The sequence below is a fragment of the Pseudophryne corroboree genome, chromosome 1 (assembly GCF_028390025.1).
Source record: "Pseudophryne corroboree isolate aPseCor3 chromosome 1, aPseCor3.hap2, whole genome shotgun sequence".
Classification (NCBI taxonomy): Eukaryota; Metazoa; Chordata; class Amphibia; order Anura; family Myobatrachidae; genus Pseudophryne; species Pseudophryne corroboree.
The window spans coordinates 213,012,288-213,032,571 of record NC_086444.1 but is presented as its reverse complement, the minus strand read 5'-3'; the positions used below and the strand labels follow the sequence as shown (position 1 = coordinate 213,032,571).

General features: G+C 47.5%; 1 protein-coding gene across 6 annotated transcripts in view; it reads left to right on the top strand.

Moving 5' to 3' along the window:
- Window positions 1–20,284, top strand: part of CHD1 (chromodomain helicase DNA binding protein 1) — a 290,764-nt gene that overhangs the window by 7,998 nt on the left and 262,482 nt on the right. For all 6 annotated transcript variants that reach the window (XM_063964069.1, XM_063964066.1, XM_063964068.1 and 3 more), the window contains exon 2: window positions 10,263–10,423. In XM_063964069.1, coding sequence (XP_063820139.1) covers window positions 10,377–10,423 — 47 coding nt within the window. In that variant the 5' untranslated portion in view covers window positions 10,263–10,376. The remainder of the gene's footprint in view (window positions 1–10,262; window positions 10,424–20,284) is intronic.

The following is a 20,284-nucleotide window of genomic DNA, read 5'->3' as shown; positions in this document are numbered from 1 at the left end:
CCAGCACTGCACCAGGTGTCAGTTTGCATAGTCCATACCTCACCTCATGGTGTAGGTATTAGACAGATGATGAAACTTTCCTCTTTATTTTCTGTTACACACTACTAGGGGTATTGTAGTGCACTAAGTTAGTGATGTTGGGGTCTATTCATGAAGCAGTGATAAAAGTGGAGAAGTTGCCCGTGGCAACCAATCAGCTTCTCCGTACAATTTTATAGTATGCAAATTATAAATGTTTGGTTACCATGGGCAACATCTCCACTGGCTCACTTCTCCACACTTTTCACTGCTTCATGAATGGACCCCATAGTATCACTGTTTACCTGAACAGTTGTTACTACTGTGGTGGGCTCACAGCTGCAGTACCAGAGCCACTTATTCCTTTATTTGTGGCTCTCTAGACCAGTGTTATTTAGCCCTAGCCTATTCTTACCTATGTTCTTGTTTGTTTGTGTGTGTGTGTGTGTGTGTGTGTGTGTGTGTGTGTGTGTGTGTGTTTTTTGGTAACAGGTTGGAACGTGTCCTCCAGGGGATCTTCCAGAACCTCACAGAAGGAAAAGGGAACTACCGGGCTGCACACCTATACTTGTACGGCATGCAATGAAATGTTTTCTTGTATGGTACAGGACCGCACGGGGCTCTGCAACCGTTGCTCTGCCGAAGTTCCTGGCGTTTCCGGTGCGGAGGGTTATACTTCATCGGAGCCGGCTTGGGCTACCTCTCTGGTCTTGGCCATGAAGGAAATGACTTCCCAGCTAACAGAGCTTCGCAGGTCGCAGTTTCCACGGTAGGTGCAGACCCTTCCCTTCCACAGACACAGCAGTCACTACACCAACAAACTACTGAACCAGCATGTGTCCAGGGTTTGTCTCAATCGGTCCAAGGTTTAATGAAGATTTCCACTAATCCGCAATAAGCCCAGGGGCCTTCATCGAAGCGCAGGAGCAAATCCTCGTCAGCGCTACCCCTTGTACAGTCAGAGGATTCCCAATCAGAGGAATTTTCTGATGAAGGGGAAGATCCTCAGGATTCGGACGCGGAGTAATCTCCCACTTCAGAGGATCACATGAGCTTAGATAGGGTGGAAGCCTTCGTCAAGGCGGTTAGGGATATCCTACAAATCAAGGATACCAATGTTCCACCCGATGAAAAGATGCCTCTTTTTAAAAAGAAATGGTAGAATCCGTCTGCCTTTCCTCCTTCCACGCAGTTAGAGGATCTTTTTAAGGAGCCTTGGTCTCATCCATATAAAAAGTTTTCAATGACCAAACGTAATTCCTCCTTTTATCCCATGGCGGAATCGGACTGAAAGAAGTGGGAAATTCCGCCACCTGTGGACGCGCATTTGGCCCGCCTGGTTAAGTCTTCCACCCCTTCCTATACCAGATGTAACGTCTCTAAAGGAACTTACAGGCAGGAAACTGGAGCAGTTCCTGAAGTCCTGGTTTCCTTTGGGTATTGGCAGTTGGTTGGATGACGGAGGGTCTACGGTCAAACATGCGACGCGCTGACCTCATCAAATATGTTGACAATATTAGGGAGGCCAACACTTTCTTAGGAGAAGCAGTGCTGTACGCAGGCATGTTTTCTTCCAAGATTTCTGCTTCATCGGTAGGGGCTAGACGTGCCCTTTGGTTACACTCTTGGCACGGATGAAAATTCTAAAAAGGCATTAGAGTCCCTACCCTTCTTAGGGGAGGTACTCTTCGGTGAGGAGCTGAACAAAATTGTAGCCACAGTGGCAGCTTCCAAGACTGCCTTTCTGCCTCTCGCTGCACCAAAATTTAAGTCTTCTACCTTTCGTTACTTTTGGCCGCAAGGTAAGGCCCGGGGTCACCCTTCTTCCCGTTTCCGTTCCTTTCAGGGTCGATGGACATGTCAAGAGAGCAAACTCTCCATCAATGTTCTGGAACTGCAAGCGGTCTTCAGAGCGCTGTCTCAAGTGGAAACATCATATCATCTTCCCCTGAAAATGCAGTCTGACATTGCAACCGCTGTGGCATACATAAACCACCAGGGCGGCACTCGCAGTGTGGCAGCCATGAAGGAGGTCAGCCACATTCTGCGATGAGTGTGAAAATTTTATCCATCCATTTCCGCGGTCTACATTCCATGGGTGTTGAATTGGGAAGCAGACTTCCTCAGCCGACATTATGTACATTCAGGCGAATGTTCTCTCCATCCCAAGGTCTTCCAGATGCTGGTTGCTCGCTGGGGCCATCCACAGATCAATCTGTTTGCTTCCCGACACAACCACAAGCTTTCCCTTTCCGGAACCCGAACAAGGGACCCGGGTGCGTATCTCATAGGCGCCCTGGCGGGGCCTTGGCCCTTTCAAATGGTGTATCTCTTCCCGCCTGTGGCTCTTCTCCAGAGGGTTCTTCGCAAGCTCAAATCGGAAGTGGTAACAGCGATTCTGATCGCTCCCTACTGGCCGAACAGGGTTTGGTATGCGGATCTACTCGCCCTCTCCGTAACTCAACCATGGCACCTCCCTCAACGACCAGACGTACTGTCTCATGGCCCTTGTCTGCATCCGGATCTTCAACGTCTCAATTTGACGGGTTGGTTATTGAACAGTCGGTCTTGAGAGCTACTGGTTACTCTTCTAAGGTTGTCAATACTATAATCTCTGCTAGTAAAACATCCACAATGCGGATCTACTATCGCGTGTAGCGTAGCTATTTTAAGTGGTGTTCTACTCGCTGCCTGGAACCTCTCCAGTATCGCCTCTCTCGACTCTTAGCTTTCCTACAGTCTGGGTTAGACGCTGGACTTCGCCTAGCTTCTCTCAAGGTTCAGGGTTCGGCTCTGTCCGTTTTGTTCCAGAGGCGAGTGGCTCGATGCTCCGCTGTTCACACATTTCTGCAGGGGGTTCTTCATTTTCAACCACTTTATCTACCTCCGGTTAACCCATGGGATTTGTCCTTTGGACTTAACAAAAGGCTCCATTTGAGCTTCCTGTTCCTGGCTTGTATAGTAAATAAACTGACTGGCTTGAGGCAGGCTGGGTATAGGGGATGAGGGGCTTCCCAGGCTGCACTCCACAATTGTAACTCCTTGGTGCCCTGACTGAACGCCTGGCTATACCCACTGTCCCCAGTGTCAACCGTGGCTTCAGAAAAAAGGATTTAACAGGTAAGACAAAAATCTCTTTTCTGCAGCAAGGTACACTGGTATTCCACAGGGAATAACATCGGGGTGTAGAGTTGGATCTTGATCCGAGGCACCAACAGGCTAAAGCTTTGACTGTTCCCAGGATGCACTGCACCGCCTCCTCTATAGCCCCGCCTCCAGGCACTGGAGCTCGGTTTGTAAGTTGGTGCCTACAGTGCAGGCAGCTAACAGGTGGGTCTGCGCTAGGCAGCCCTGAAAAGAGCTTTTTTTTTTTTTTAGAAGACTTCAAGGCCCGCAGCACTTTATAGGTCATTCTGACATACTGTGCTGTGGCTCCATCACCTCCCTCAGTGGCGCTGCATACTTCTGCAGCTTGGTTCCCAGGTACTTGTAGCTGGGACGCACCGGTTTCTAGGCACACCACCGTTGCTAATCTCCTGGATTGCGTGGCTGCAACGACAGGGAGGAGGTAAGAGGGTCCCCCAGGTAGGACCCGCCGGTAAAATCGTGATCTGGTTGCGGTCCCAGGAGAAGGGCCACGACGCTGACGTGGACGCTGTACTGCTCAGGGACCCCACTATATCCACCAGGGCAGGGAGCACAGATCGGATTTATTAAAATCTGTTCGTTATAGGCTCCACAGTTACCCGGTGGTGAAGTCCAGCAGAGGGCATAAAGTGCCGACTTGTAGCCCCTCCACCAGCTCCGGAGCCATCTACTGCTGGTGTTCCCGCCCTGGAGCTGCATTTCTCTCTCCCTCGCTCCCTGTCAGCGTTTGGCCGCCATTTCACAGAGCTGCGCTGATCCTGGGACTGCTGGGCACTGTCTCCTCTGTAAAACCGCCTGCCTTGTCAGCACTGTGTATTTACAGACACTTAAGTATTTTACATGTCATTTTAGACCGTTAGTTAAGAATAAGTGTACTGCTATTGGAATATTTAGTACAAGTATTCTGTGATACACATCCAGCGTTTACTCTGTATTGTGTTATCTGTATACATACATATTCATATGTAGATTTACTAGTCCAGAGAAGTCTTTATTGTTTATATGTAATAATTTCTGCATTTTACCTTTGACTGTGTGTGCCTATAGCTGTGGTGTGGATTCTATTCTGTGTATCACACATATTGCTATCACTATATTCAGTACCCTGGGGAACTAAGTGCATCAGAGTCTCATTTAAAATATAGTGTTCCACAGGATATACAGTTTTGTACTTTTGACTGTGTGTTTCAGTCACCTCACACCACATAAATCCTCAATGCTCTGCATTTACGGTCACATAACACAGGTTTTTTTTTGCTGGTATTGTATTTGTCTGGCTATATTGTACTGTTACGCCCTAAGGCTACATTCCCAATAATGTCTGCTACTCAGGTCGGGAAATCCGCTGACGCTCGTGCATCATGCAGTGCTGACGCCATGGATTTACCTGAGGAAAAGATTACTTTGTCAACACAGTTACAGCAATTAAATCAGTCCTTGGTTAAACAAAAGCCTAACCCTCGCCCTGCTGGGACAAAAGGGTCGTCCAAGCGGGCTATTTCTTCTTCGCAATCCACTTATATTTCGGGTGATTCTTCCGATGAGGATGAGGATTATACTGATCCATCAGACACTGATACAGTTGTTTCTGATGAGGAATCTACAACTTAAGTTGATGTTCCTGAATTAGTGGAGGCTATCAAGCTGATTCTCCAGATTGATGATGAGATTGAACCTCCTGCTACGTCTATTGGGCCCTACACACTGCGCGATGTTAGTGAAAGATATGAACGATCTCGTTCATTAATGAACGAGATACTGTTCATATCTTTCAGTGTGGAGGCACCAGAGATGAATGATGCGCGGCCCTGCACTCATTCATCGCTGGTGCCCCGTCGCCTGTGCATGCAGGCCAATATGGACAATCTTGCCCATATTTGCCTGCACTTCTATGGAGCCAGGTAACGGGGGGAGTGAAGAAACTTTACTTCCCCCTGCGACAGATCGTCCGTATCCGCCGTCGGGCAGCTTGGTGGCGTATCGCTCAATGTGTAGGGCCCATAAGAAACCCGATAAGTTTAAACGTCATAAGGTTGCCAAAGTAGTTTTACCTCATTCTGACTTCTTAATTGACATACGTCAGGAATCCTGGTCATCTCCAACTAAGACATTTTCCCTTTTTAAAAGGATGTTGGCTCGTTATTCTATCCCTGCGGAGTTGAGTAACAAGTGGGAAACTCCACCGCCGGTGGACTCTCATGTCTCCTGTCTAGTGGTGTCTTCTACTCTGCCTGTCACCACTGTCACTTCACTGAAGGAGCCGACAGATAAATGTGTGGAGGGATGCCTGAAGTCTATTTACACACTTACCGGTGCTGTGCATAGACCCACTATGGCAGCCTCTTGGGCTGCAAAAGCTATTGAAGCATGAGTTCAGGCAATTGAGGATGAGCTACCTCTAAACTTTTCTGACACTGGCAGGCGCAATATCTGTCGTATATTACCACAGCCTCTCACTATATTCAAGAGGTGGCCTCTGATGCAGGTGTAATGGCGGCCAAGGCGTCTACTACGTCTATCCTGGCACACCGGATTTTGTGGTTAAGGTCCTGGAAAGTGGACCTGGACTCCAAAAAGACCTTGGAGGTGCTCCCTTTTAACGGATACATACTATTTGGGGAGGATCTGAAAAAGATTGTGACTGACTTAGCAACAACCAAGACTGCATTTATCCCAAGTACTAATCCTTCTGCTCTGAAGGCTAAAAGTACCACTTTCGTTCCTTTCGACCTACAGGTAAAGCGAAGGGTCAGGCGTACCTGAGACAGGCTCGTACTTCCAAAACCACCAAGCCCAAGTCTAAGCAGTCTTGGGCTGACTGTCAGCCTGCAGCATGATGGGGCGGGCCTCCCCTGGGGGACCCCAGGGTGGAAGGCCAACTTCTTTAGTTCGCCCAGGCCTGGTTAAAGACCACTTCAGATGTCTTGGTGTGGGAAGTTGTCTCTCACGGGTACGCAATCTTTTTCAAGAGACGTCCCCCTCACCAGTTCTGCTCGACGATTATCTCTTCGGATCCGCTGAAAGCACAGACTTTACACTTGTTTGTACAATCTCTCCTAGATACTGGAGTAATTGTGCCGGTACCTATGTCTCAAAGAGGCAGGGGCTACTATTCAACCCTGTTTCTAGTCCCAAAACCAAATGGGTCCTCCCGGCCTATACTCAACCTCAAATCTTTGAACAAATTTGTGAGGGTATCCAAATTCCGCATGGAAACTCTGCGCTCTATTGTACTGGCCATGGAACCCAAGGACTATATGGTATCCCTGGATTTACAGGATGCTTACGTGCACATTCCTATTGCCATGTCGCATCAGCAATATCTGCGGTTTGCTATTGGCAACCTACATTATCAATTCCAGGCCTTGCCATTCAGACTAACCACGGCTCATCATATCTTCACCAAGGTCATGCTCTTCTCCGCCGTCGGGGTGTCAGGATCATGCCGTATCTGGACGACTTGCTGATCCTGGCGAACTCCCCAGAGGTTCTCCTCAGTCATCTGGAAATGACTGTTCAATTCCTACAAGCCCACGGGTGGCTCATCAACTGGAAGAAGTCCTCGCTGGTCCCTGCTCAGAGCATGGTGCACCTGGGGGCATTGTTGGACACGCACAACCAATAATTGTTCTTGTCTCCACAGAAGGTCCTGAAACTTCAGGACAGGATCAGATACTTCCTCTCTCGCCAGAGAGTGTCAATACACTCAGCGATGCAAGTAATAGGCCTCATGCTGTCGGCATTCGACATGGTAGAGTATGCTCAGTTTCATTCCCGCCCTCTGCAGAGGTTAATCCTTTCCATGTGGGACGGCCTGCCTCGCCGGATCAGGTCTCAAATGATCTCCTTGACTCCGGAAGTTCGTCTGCCACTGAGCTGGTGGCTACAGGACTAACAGTTGAGCAGGGGCCGTTCCTTCTGGATCTCCAACTGGGTCCTCCTGACAACGGACGCCAGTGTGCGAGGTTGGGGCGCGGTGTTGGAGCAACACTCTCCAGGGTCGGTGGACCAGGGAGGAATCTCTTCTCCCGATAAACATTCTGGAATTGCGGGCAGTGTTCAATGCGTTGACACTGGCCCTGCCTCTGGTAAAGAACAGGCCTTTTCAAGTACAATCAGACAACGCCACCACAGTGGCTTACATAAATCAAGGTGGCACTCGAAGCCGCATGGCAATGATGGAAGTGTCAAAAATCCTCCAATGGGCGGAATACCATCTGCCAGCAATATCTGCAGTGTTCATTCCGGGAGTTCTTAACTGGGAAGCGGACTTCCTCAGCCGTCAGGACGTGCTCGCCGGAGAGTGGAGCCTTCATCCAAAAGTCTTTCAACTCCTAGTGTACAAGTGGGGCCTACCAGATGTGGACCTGATGGCATCTCGACACAATCACAATGTTCCGGTCTTCGGAGCAAGGACAAGGGATCCTCAAGCGGCATTCGTGGACGCACTGACAATTCCATGGAACTTTCGGCTGCCATACGTGTTCCCTCCAGTGTCACTCCTGCCCAGGGTAATACGGAAGTTCAAGCAAGAAGGAGCAATATTACTTCTAGTCGCTCAAGCGTGGCCCAGCCGGCATTGGTTCTCAAACCTGCAGGGTCAATCGATAGAGCGTCCTCTTCTACTTCCTCAACGGCCAGACCTCCTCGTTCAGGGCCCTTGTGTCTACCTGGACCTGGCCAGACTGGCTTTGACGGCGTGGCTCTTGAAGCATCACTCCTGAGAGCCAAAGGTTTTTCTGAGGTGGTCATTCAAACTATGTTGAAAGCCTGTAAACCGGCTTCGGCTCGGATTTATTACAGGGTCTGGAATTATTACTTCACATGGTGTGCCATTAAGAACTTCCAGACTTTTGACTTATCTACAACACGGCCTGGATTTGGGCCTTCGTTTAGCCTCCCTCAAGGTTCATGTTTCTGCCTTGTCGGTATGTTTTCAGAGAAAAATTGCGTCTCTTCCCAACGGTTATACTTTCACACAGGGTGTTTTAAGGATTCAGCCTCCCTATATTTCCCCTGTGGCTCCATGGGATCTGTCTGTGTTTCTGAATGCCCGTCAAGAGTCTCTATTTGAACCTCTTGAGTCTGCGGACCTTAAATGCCTTACGCAAAGGTCGTTTTTCTGTTGGCTATTGCCTCTGTGTCCTGTCGTCCACCCTTTCTGATTTTTCACCGTGACCAGGCAGTTCTTAGGACTCGCCCAGGTTATTTGCTTAAGGTGGTATCATTTCACCTTAATCAGGAGATTGTGGTTTCAGCCTTTGTCTCTTCTGGTTTCTTTTCCAAAGAGCGATCTTTGAATGTGGTACTGGCTCTCCGTATATATGTGGAAAGGACTGCCTCTATCAGGAGGTGAGATTCCATTTTTGTACTTTTTGGTTTTCACAAACATGGCTGGCTTGCGAATAAGCAAACATTGGCCAGATGGATTAGAATGGTGATTGCACAAGCTTATGCGCAGGCTGGACTCCCAGCTCCTCCTGCTATCAAAGCCCATTCTACTCTGTATGTTGGACATTCTTGGGCGGCCCACCGTGGTACATCCGCTGAATAATTGTGCAAGGCGGCTACGTGGTCCTCCGTGAACACGTTCAGGTTCTATGCCTTTGATACATCCGCCTCCCAGGATGCTTCCTTTGGACACCGGGTTCTTGTGCCCGCTACAGTGTGTCCCCTCCCTTGAGGAACTGCTTTAGGACATTCCCGATGTTATTCCCTGTGGAATACCAGTGTACCCCGCAGCAGAATAGGAGATTTATGGTAGACTTACCATGGTTGAATCTCTTTCTGTGAGGTACACTGGATTCCACAGGGCGCCCATCCTGACGCACTTAGTTTCTTTGGGTTTGTATGACATTAGCCGCTGGTCCCTTCTCCTGTTGTGAGAATGTGGGTCTATGTGACTAACATCTACCGTCTTTCTTACCTGCTACTGCATTGGACTGGTTAACGAAACTGAGCTCCAGTGCCTGGAGGCGGGGTTATAGAGGAGGCGGTGCAGTGCATCCTGGGAACAGTCAAAGCTTTAGCCTGTTGGTGCCTCGGATCAAGATCCAACTCTACACCCCAATGTTATTCCCTGTGGAATACCAGTGTACCTTGCAGAAAGAGATTTAACAATGGTAAGGCTTACCATAAATCTCCTTTTTTTGGTAATGGTACTATATAGACACAATCCCTGAAAAATTATTTGTAAAAATATTTAGAAAAAAAAACAAAACAACCCCCCCCCCCCCCCCCACACTTCTTTACACTTTAACGGTGAGTGGTAAAGAGGGTGTGAGTTATCATTTCTCTAGTATTTAAGATTATCGCATAAATTATATATTTGCTGTATATTACTGTATATGTGTGTGTTTTGTTTTAAAAAAATGATAATAATTGCGAGCCAACAACCAGAGGATACATGTTTCAGTTATACCGTCCCAATTGTATAGCACAAATTCTAGCTTTCTAATCTGGCAGGGCCTATATCTGTAACTAGGGCACTTTTTTGTGTGCACCAAAGGCGCACACACTTCTGAAAAAGGTGTGATCATCCAATAGGGTCATGGCCTTGAGACACGCCCCTTTAATCACAGTAGGGGGCATGCCCAGCGCTCACAGAGATGCTGGTCTGCCCCCTTGCTCCCCCATTGCTATGAACAGATGCCATGCGCACAGCATCTATTCACCCGGCAGTGGGTGTTCAACTAACATACCCCCATGGGTTGGGTGACTTTTTCAGCGTGGAGCTTCTATAACTGCAGTGTGCGTTTTAGCATTTTAAAATTGGGCGCGACGCTATGCTGAAACAGCCTAGTGGGGATGCTGTAAGCCAAGTGAGAACAACTCCATAGGGATAGATGGATATAGGGGCAGTATTAGGGGGATGTCAGAGACAAGCTTTCAAAAGCACAACTTTTTTTTTTTTTTCTTCATAGAAAAGCAAAAATGCAATGTTCTTTTACAATATACAAGCTGTTCTCCATTCCGATTCTTTGGTCACATTATCACACTGCTTAAAACATCGTACAGGTTAAGGCATGGTTTATTGTGTAAGAATAACTTTTGAGTTTATAATATTAAAATATATATTTTTTTCTTTCTCATTTTAGGTTCATTTAGAAGCAAGTCACTTTTCCTACAGTGTTCAGTGTTTTGTATTATTAACAACCTGCTCATATTTTGGAAATTGTACATATTTGTTTTAAATCTGTGAATATTTGACAATGAATGGGCACAGTGATGAGGAAAGCAATAGTAGCGGAAATTCAAGGTAAGAAGTTTTGTATTATTATTATTATTATTAATAATAATAATATAATATTATTATTTTTTCTTCCATGGCTTGCATTCAGAATGTCGCCTTCGGCAATGCATTACTCCTCAAAGTATCTACCTGGTTTTCTGTATAATACAGAATACTTTAGGGGGTAATTCAGAGTTAATCGCAGCAGCAAATTTGTTAGCAGTTGGGCAAAGCCATGTGCACTACATGATGGGGGGGGGGGCAGATATAACATTTGCAGAGAGAGTTAAGGGGGGTTCACACGGAGCGATAATCTAAGAAATCTGATTAGATTGCTTAGATTTTCAGCAAGATCGCTCCATGTGTAGCCCTAACAGCAATAGCGATGCGCAGCCCCGCGCATCGCTATCGCTGGTGCTAGATTGGCCTGCCGTGCAGGCCAATCTAGCGGGTCGCTCACTTCACCCGCTGGGTGAAGTGAGAGCCTCCCCGCACGCTCAGCACAGATCGCGCTGTGCTGAGTTGTTCGCTCAGCACACATCTCTCCCGCATCGGCCCGTCTATATGGGCCTTTAGATTTGGGTGGGTTATATTGTTTCTGTGTAGGGTAAATACTGGCTGCTTTATTTTTACACTGCAATTTAGATTTCAGTTTGAACTAGTGATGTGCACCGGACATTTTTCGGGTTTTGGATTCGGTTCCGCGGCCGTGTTTTGGATTCGGACGCGTTTTGGCAAAACCTCACCGAAAATTTTTTATCGGATTCGGGTGTCTTTTGGATTCGGGTGTTTTTTTCAAAAAACCCTAAAAAACAGCTTAAATCATAGAATTTGGGGGTCATTTTGATCCCATAGTATTATTAACCTCAATTACCATAATTTCCACTCATTTCCAGTCTATTCTGAACACCTCACACCTCACAATATTATTTTTAGTCCTACAATTTGCACCGAGGTCGCTGGATGACTAAGCTAAGCGACACAAGTGGCCGACACAAACACCTGGCCCATCTAGGAGTGGCACTGCAGTGTCAGGCATGATGGCACTTCAAAAAAATTGTCCCCAAACAGCACATGATGCAAAGAAAAAAAGAGGCGCACCAAGGTCGCTGTAGATATACTGGTGGTCACTGTGTCGGCAAACTGCAAAACTAAAATGCACCACAGGTATAGAATGTAGATGGATAGTATACTTAATGACGACACAGAGGTAGGCACAGCAGTGGCCTTCCGTATCGTACTGCTATATATAGTATACTGGTGGTCACTGTGTCAGCAAACTGCACAACTAAAATGCACCACAGGTATAGAATGTAGATGGATAGTATACTTAATGACGACACAGAGGTAGGCACAGCAGTGGCCTTCCGTATCGTACTGCTATGTATAGTATACTGGTGGTCACTGGTCAGCAAAACTCTGCACTGTACTCCTCCTATATAATATTAATTATACTGGTGGTCCCCAGTCCCCACAATAAAGCAGCACACTGAGCACAGATATGGAGTGTTTTTCAAGCAGACAACGTATACTGGTGGTCACTGTCAGCAAAACTCTGCACTGTACTCCTGCTATATAATACAGCTGCTCCCCAGTCCCCACAATTAAGCAGTGTGAGCACAGATATATTATGCAGCACACTGAGCACAGATATGGAGCGTTTTTTTCAGGCAGAGAACGGATAAAACTGGTAGTCATTGATAAGCAAAACTCTGCACTGTACTCCTCCTAACAGCTGCTCCCCAGTCCTCCCCACAATTAAGCAATAAAGCAATCAAGTTCAACAATAAACGGAGAGGACGCCAGCCACGTCCTCTCCCTATCATCTCCAATGCACGAGTGAAAATGGCGGCGACGCGCGGCTGCTTATATAGAATCCGAATCTCGCGAGAATCCGACAGCGGGATGATGACGTTCGGGCGCGCTCGGGTTAGCCGAGCAAGGCGGGAAGGTTCGAACCTGCCTCGGACCCGTGTAAAATGGGTGAAGTTCAGGGGGGTTCGGTTTCCGAGAAACCGAACCCGCTCATCACTAGTTTGAACACACCCCACCCAAATCTAACTCTCTCTGCACGTCATATCTGCCCCACCTGCAGTGCACATGGATTTGCCTAATTGCTAACAAATTTGCTGCTGCGATCAACTCTGAATTACCCCCTTTGTTCCTTGCTCAGTATTTGTGTAATAGGGCTGATGTTACGGGAATGCAAGCGCATAAAGTATTGCACTGTGCAACTGATAAGACATAATATACTGGTTAATTGCTTACTCTTATACACATACTTTTGTTTAAAAGCCTGTCCAACTTCTTACAAACTTTATTTACTTGAACGCTTTTGTAACAGCTTGTAAATGATCATGCTGTTCACCTGGCTAAGTAAAGAATTTGATTTGTGTTGGGGTTAATGTTTATTGAGCTGAATACTTTCACACCCTGGATCCTTAAAGTAATTTTTAAGACCGTTTTTTGACAGTAGTCTTCCAGAGGATAATTGTTGTTAAAGCCAGTGACCTCCATATCTCTTTTTAACAACTAGTTATAAAAAAAATAATAATATCGGAGTATCCCTTATCCAAAATGCTTGGGACCAGAAGTATTTTGGATATCTGATTATAATTGCATACCGTAATGAGATATAATGGCGATGGGACCTAAGTCTAAGCACAGAATGCATTTATGTTTCATATGCACCTTATATACACAGCCTGAAGGTGAAATTAGCCAATATTTTTTAATAACTGTGTGCGTTAAACAAAGTGTGTGTACATTCACACAATTCATTTGTTTCATATACACCTTATACACACGGCCTGAAGGTCATTTAATACAATATTTCTCTTTCATCCATCTGGGGGACGCTGCGCACTTACTAATGGGTTAGAGTGTGTGGGATGGGAGTTTGGCACAGAACCTATAAAAAACTAACTCCTCCCCCCTCTAACCCCTCCCATCTCCTTCCTGCTCAGCAGATTACCTCAGTTTTAGTTTTGTGCCTTGGAGGACAGGCACAGTTTTCCTTTGCTCTTAGATTTTAATAGGTTTTTGTTTCCTATCTGTTTTGATTTTATGTTTAGTCCCTGTATACAGGCGACAAGCATATTGTGAGTGGGGTTAAGTTAATAGAAGGCGGCTGTGTGCCTTATTTCTCACTCACCCAGCCTCTAGAAAGTCACCATGCCAGAGGTCTCTGGGGCTTTCTGTTACCGGACACAGCACCGAGGAGGCACTATATCAGGTAGGACAGGCAACTTGCTCTGGCAGTGTTGAACAGTGTCCCATTATTACGATTTACATTTAGACTGCAGTGGCGCGCAGCAGGATACTGAGGATCACGCCGCTGACAGGAGGTTGGTTGTCGCTCCCCGCTACTTCGGATCCTGCCATTGCCGCTTCAGGGCAGGCGGCGGCGGGACTGCAGCGGAAGGGGAGCGGTAGTCGCGTCTGTGCTTTAACTGAAGTTTTACGGCTGCTACAGTCTGTTCTCCTAAAGGGGATTTTGGAGCGTAGAGGCTTCCCGCCGAGCTCTTCCCGCATTGCTAGTCTTTACTGTTCCGCCCATCACTGTCTGTGGGGGCGGACTCAACCAGCGGGCGCCATTTTACTACCCACTCCCTCTGTATCAACGCTGTCTGAAAGGGACTGCACAACAGAGGAGGAGATTATCTGACAGAAACCTGACTCACCCTGTTATTATACAGGCGGGGATCAGAAAATACAGGTGTTATTGGGTTAAATCAGAAATCTGCATCACCCAATTTTATTTCTTGTCTGCCTATATTTCGGTAGTCTCACTGTAAAAAAGTTATTTCTCTATCGTCCTAAGTGGATGCTGGGGTTCCTGAAAGGACCATGGGGAATAGCGGCTCCGCAGGAGACAGGGCACAAAAAGTAAAGCTTTTACAGGTCAGGTGGTGTGCACTGGCTCCTCCCCCTATGACCCTCCTCCAGACTCCAGTTAGATTTTTGTGCCCGGCCGAGAAGGGTGCAATTCTAGGTGGCTCTCATAAAGAGCTGCTTAGAGAAGTTTAGCTTAGGTTTTTTATTTTACAGTGATTCCTGCTGGCAACAGGATCACTGCAACGAGGGACAGAGGGGAGAAGAAGTGAACTCACCTGCGTGCAGGATGGATTGGCTTCTTGGCTACTGGACATGAAGCTCCAGAGGGACGATCACAGGTACAGCCTGGATGGTCACCGGAGCCTCGCCGCCGGCCCCCTCGCAGATGCTGAAGCAAGAAGAGGTCCAGAATCGGCGGCTGAAGACTCCTGCAGTCTTCTAAAGGTAGCGCACAGCACTGCAGCTGTGCGCCATTTTCCTCTCAGCACACTTCACACGGCAGTCACTGAGGGTGCAGGGCGCTGGGGGGGGGCGCCCTGGGAGGCAAATGTAAACCTATATAAGGCTAAAAATACCTCACATATAGCCCCCAGAGGCTATATGGAGATATTTAACCCCTGCCTAAATACAATAAATAGCGGGAGACGAGCCCGCCGAAAAAGGGGCGGGGCCTATCTCCTCAGCACACAGCGCCATTTTCTCTCACAGAAAGGCTGGAGAGAAGGCTCCCAGGCTCTCCCCTGCACTGCACTACAGAAACAGGGTTTAAACAGAGAGGGGGGGCACTAAATTGGCGACATAAATATATTAAAGATGCTATAAGGGAGAAACACTTATATAAGGTTGTCCCTATGTAATTATAGCGTTTTTTGGTGTGTGCTGGCAAACTCTCCCTCTGTCTCTCCAAAGGGCTAGTGGGGTCCTGTCCTCTGTCAGAGCATTCCCGGTGTGTGTGCTGTGTGTCGGTACGTGTGTGTCGACATGTATGAGGACGATGTTGGAGGAGGCGGAGCAATTGCCTATGATGGTGATGTCACTCTCTAGGGAGTCGACACCGGTATGGATGGCTTATTTAGGGAATTACGTGAGAATGTCAACACGCTGCAAGGTCGGTTGACGACATGAGACGGCCGACAAACAATTAGTACCGGTCCAGGCGTCTCAGAAACACCGTCAGGGGTTTTTAATAACGCCCATTTACCTCAGTCGGTCGACACAGACACCGACACTGAATCCAGTGTCGACGGTGAATAAACAAACGTATTCCTTATTAGGGCCACACGTTAAGGGCAATGAAGGAGGTGTTACATATTTCTGATACTACAAGTACCACAAAAAAGGGTATTATGTGGGAGTGAAAAAACTACCTGTAGTTTTTCCTGAATCAGATAAAATAAAATAAAGTGTGTGATGATGCGTGGGTTTACCCCGATAGCAAATATTGGCGTTATACCCTTTCCCGCCAGAAGTTAGGGCGCGTTGGGAATGAATAAGGCGCTCACACGCTTATCAAGTGGCGTTACCGTCGCCAGATACGGCCGCCCTCAAGGAGCCAGCTGATAGGCAGCTGGAAAAATATCCTAAAAAGTATATACACACATAAGGTGGTTATACTGCGACCAGCGATCGCCATCAGCCTGGAGATGCAGTGCTGGGTTGGCTTGGTCGGTTTCCCTGACTGAAAATATTTGATTGATATAGAGCATTTAATAGGATGCATTATATATTTATGTATGCGAGATGCACAGAGGGATATGTGCACTCTGGCATCAAAATAAGTGCGTGATCCATATCTCCCAGAAGATGTCATGGACACGACAGTGGTCAGGTGATACATATCCCATACGACACATGGAAGTATGGCCGTATAAAGGGAAAGAGTTATTTGGGGTCGGTCCAACGGACCTGGGGGTCTCGGCAACAGCTGGAAATCCAACCTTTTTACCCCAAGTTACATCTCAGCAGAAACAGACACCGTCTTTTCAGCCTCAATCCTTCCGTTCCCATGAGGGCAAGCGGGCAAAAGGCCAGTCATATCTACCCAGACATAGAGGAAAGGGAAGTAGACTGCAGCAGACAGCTCCTTCCCAGGAAAGGAAGCCTTCCACCGCGTCTGCCAAGTCCCCAGCATGACGCTGGGGCCGTGTAAGCGGACTCAGGTTAGGTGGGGGTGTAGTCTCAAGAGTCTCAACGCGCAGTGGGATCACTCGCAAGTTGACCCCTGGATCGTACTAGTATTATCCCAGGGGTACAGATTGGAGAGTCGAGACATCTTTTCCTCGCAGGTTCCTGAAGTCTGCGTTACCAACGGCTCCCTCCAACAGGGAGGCAGTATTGGGAAAAATTCACAAGCTGTATTTCCAGCAGGTGATAATCAAAGTACCCCTCCTACAACAAGGAAAAGGGTATTAGTCTTCCACACTATATGGTGGTACTGAAGCCAGACGGCTTGGTGAGACATAGTCTAAATCTGAAATCTTTGAACACTTACATAAAGGTTCAAATCAAGATGGAGTCACTCAGAGCAGTGATAGCGAACCGGAAAGAAGGGGACTATATGGTGTCCCTGGACATCAAGGATTACCTCCATGTCCAAATTTGCCCTTCTCAACAAGGGTACATCGGGTTCGTGATACAGAACTGTCAATATCAGTTTCAAAAGTTGCCGTTGAATTATCCACGGCACCCCGGGCCTTTACCAAGGTAATGGCCGAAAAGATGACTCTCTTCAAAGAAAAGGGCATCTTAATTATCCCTTACTTGGACGATATCCTGAAAGGGGCAAGTTCCAGAGAACAGTTGGAGGTCGGAAAAGAACTATCTAAAGTAGTTCTACGATAGCACGAGTGGATTCTAAATATTCCAAAAATCGCAGCTGTGTTTTCCGATGATACGTCTGCTGTTCCCAGGAATGATTCTGGGCATAGTCCAGAAAAAGGTATTTCTCCTGGAGGGGAAAGCCAGGGAGTTATCCGACCTAGTCAGAAACCTCCTAAAACCAGGCCAAGTATCAGTGCATTAATGCACAGGAGGCCTGGGAAAAATGGTGGCTTCTTACGAAGCGATTCCATTCGGCAGATCTCACGCAAAACATTTTCAGGGAGATTTGCTGGACGAATGGTCCGGATCGCATCTTCAGATGCATCAGCGGATAACCCTGTCTCCAAGGACAAGGGTATCTCTTCTGTGGTGGTTGCAGGAGGCTCATCTACTGGAGGGCCGCAGATTCGGCATACAGGATTGGATCCTGGTGACCACGGACGCCAGCCTGAGAGGCTGGGGAGCAGTCACACAGGGAAGAAACTTCCAGGGAGTGTGGACGAGCCTGGAAAAGTCTCTTCACATAAACATTCTGGAACTAAGAGCAATCTACAATGCTCTAAACCAGGCGGAACCTCTGCTTCAAGGAAGACCGGTGTTGATCCAGTCGGACAACATCACGGCAGTCGCCCATGTAAACAGACAGGGCGGCACAAGAAGCAGGAGTGCAATGGCAGAAGCTGCCAGGATCCTTCGCTGGGCGGAGAATCACGTGATAGCATTGTCAGCAGTATTCATCCCGGACGTGGACAACTGGGAAGCAGACTTCCTCAGCAGACACGATCTTCACCCGGGAGAGTGGGGACTTCATTCAGAAGTTTTCCTCATGATAATAAACCGTTGGGAAAAACCAATGGTGGACATGATGGCGTCTCGCCTCAACAAAAAACTGGACAGGTATTGCGCCAGGTCAAGAGATCCGCAGGCAATAGCTGTGGATGCGCTGGTAACACCTTGGGTGTACCAGTCGGTATATGTGTTTCCTCCTCTGCCTCTCATACCAAAGGTATTGAGGATTATACGGCAAAGAGGAGTAAGAACGATACTAGTGGCTCCGGATTGGCCAAGAAGGACTTGGTACCCGGAACTTCAAGAGATGGTCACGGACGATCCGTGGCCTCTACCTCTGAGAAGGGACCTGCCTCAGCAGGGTCCTTGTCTTTTTCAAGACTTACCGCGGCTGCGTTTGACGGCATGGCGGTTGAACGCCAGATTCTAAAAGAAAAAGGCATTCCTGAAGAAGTCATTCCTACCTTGATTAAGGCAAGGAAAGAAGTCACCGCAAAGCATTATCACCGCATTTGGCGGAAATATGTGGCATGGTGCGAGGGTCGGAATGCTCCGACGAAGGAATTTCAACTGGGTCGTTTCCTACATTTCCTGCAATCAGGATTGTCTATGGGTCTCAAATTGGGATCTATTAAGGTTCAAATTTCGGCCCTGTCTATATTCTTCCAAAAAGAATTGGCCTCAGTTCCTGAGGTCCAGACTTTTGTCAAAGGAGTACTGCATATACAGCCTCCTGTGGTGCCTCCGGTGGCACCGTGGGATCTAAATGTAGTTTTAGATTTCCTCAAATCCCATTGGTTTGAACCACTTAAGAAGGTGGATTTGAAATATCTCACATGGAAAGTGACTATGTTACTGGCCCTGGCTTCGGCCAGGAGAGTATCAGAACTGGCGGCTTTATCTTATAAAAGTCCTTATTTAAGTTTCCATTCAGATAGGGCAGAGCTGCGGACGCGTCCGCATTTTCTCCCGAAGGTGGTGTCAGCGTTTCACCTGAACCAGCCTATTGTAGTGCCTGCGGCTACAAACGACTTGGAAGACTCCAAGTTGTTGGACGTTGTCAGAGCTTTAAAGATATACATTTCAAGGACGGCTGGAGTCAGAAAATCTGACTCGCTGTTTATACTGTATGCACCCAACAAGTTGGGTGCACCTGCTTCTAAGCAGTCGATTGCTCGTTGGATTTGTAACACGATTCAACTTGCACATTCTGTGGCAGGCCTACCACAGCCTAATTCTGTTAAGGCCCATTCCACAAGGAAGGTGGGCTCATCCTGGGCGGCTGCCCGAGGGGTCTCGGCATTACAACTCTGCCGAGCAGCTACGTGGTCAGGGGAGAACACGTTTGTAAAATTTTACAAATTTGATACCCTGGCAAAAGAGGACCTGGAGTTCTCTCATTCGGTGCTGCAGAGTCATCCGCACTCTCCCGCCCGTTTGGGAGCTTTGGTATAATCCCCATGGTCCTTTCAGGAACCCCAGCATCCACTTAGGACGATAGAGAAAATAAGAATTTACTTACCGATAATTCTATTTCTCGGAGTCCGTAGTGGATGCTGGGCGCCCATCCCAAGTGCGGATTATCTGCAAGACTTGTACATAGTTATTGTTAACTATTTCGGGTTATTTTGTTTAGGGAGCCATCTTTCAGAGGCTCCTCTGTTATCATACTGTTAACTGGGTTTAGATCACAAGTTGTACGGTGTGATTGGTGTGGCTGGTATGAGTCTTACCCGGGATTCAAAATCCTCCCTTATTGTGTACGCTCGTCCGGGCACAGTACCTAACTGGAGTCTGGAGGAGGGTCATAGGGGGAGGAGCCAGTGCACACCACCTGACCTGTAAAAGCTTTACTTTTTGTGCCCTGTCTCCTGCGGAGCCGCTATTCCCCATGGTCCTTTCAGGAACCCCAGCATCCACTACGGACTCCGAGAAATAGAATTATCGGTAAGTAAATTCTTATTTTTTACCTCACCCTGTTTATTACACAGGCGGGAATCATTTCTTAACTAGTGTTGTGCTATTCTGACATAGACAACAGTGGTTTACCTGTTTACAAACATCATGTTATAAAAAGGAGCGGTTATAGCTCAGTCGGTAGAGCTGGACTACAGCACACAGAGTTATGAGGAACATTATTATGTGCTTTGGTTGTGGCATTGTATATTCCATGGTCTGTAAACCAGAAAATCTCCTAAAGGAACGACAAGTTCAGTAGTTTACTACACAGGAGCTCCGATAGCTTTGTGGGCTAATGCTGTGTATTAGTAAGATAGAGTAGACAGGTTTGATTCCCATATACATTAAATTACATGTTCCAAATGTGGCTCCAGACTTCCAAAAGGTAGCACGGACACAGGTACCCCATGCTCCAGGACACCAGTTGCGGAGCAGCCGGGAGGTTCCAGGGATCAGTTTATGCCTCTGTGGGCCAAGCACACC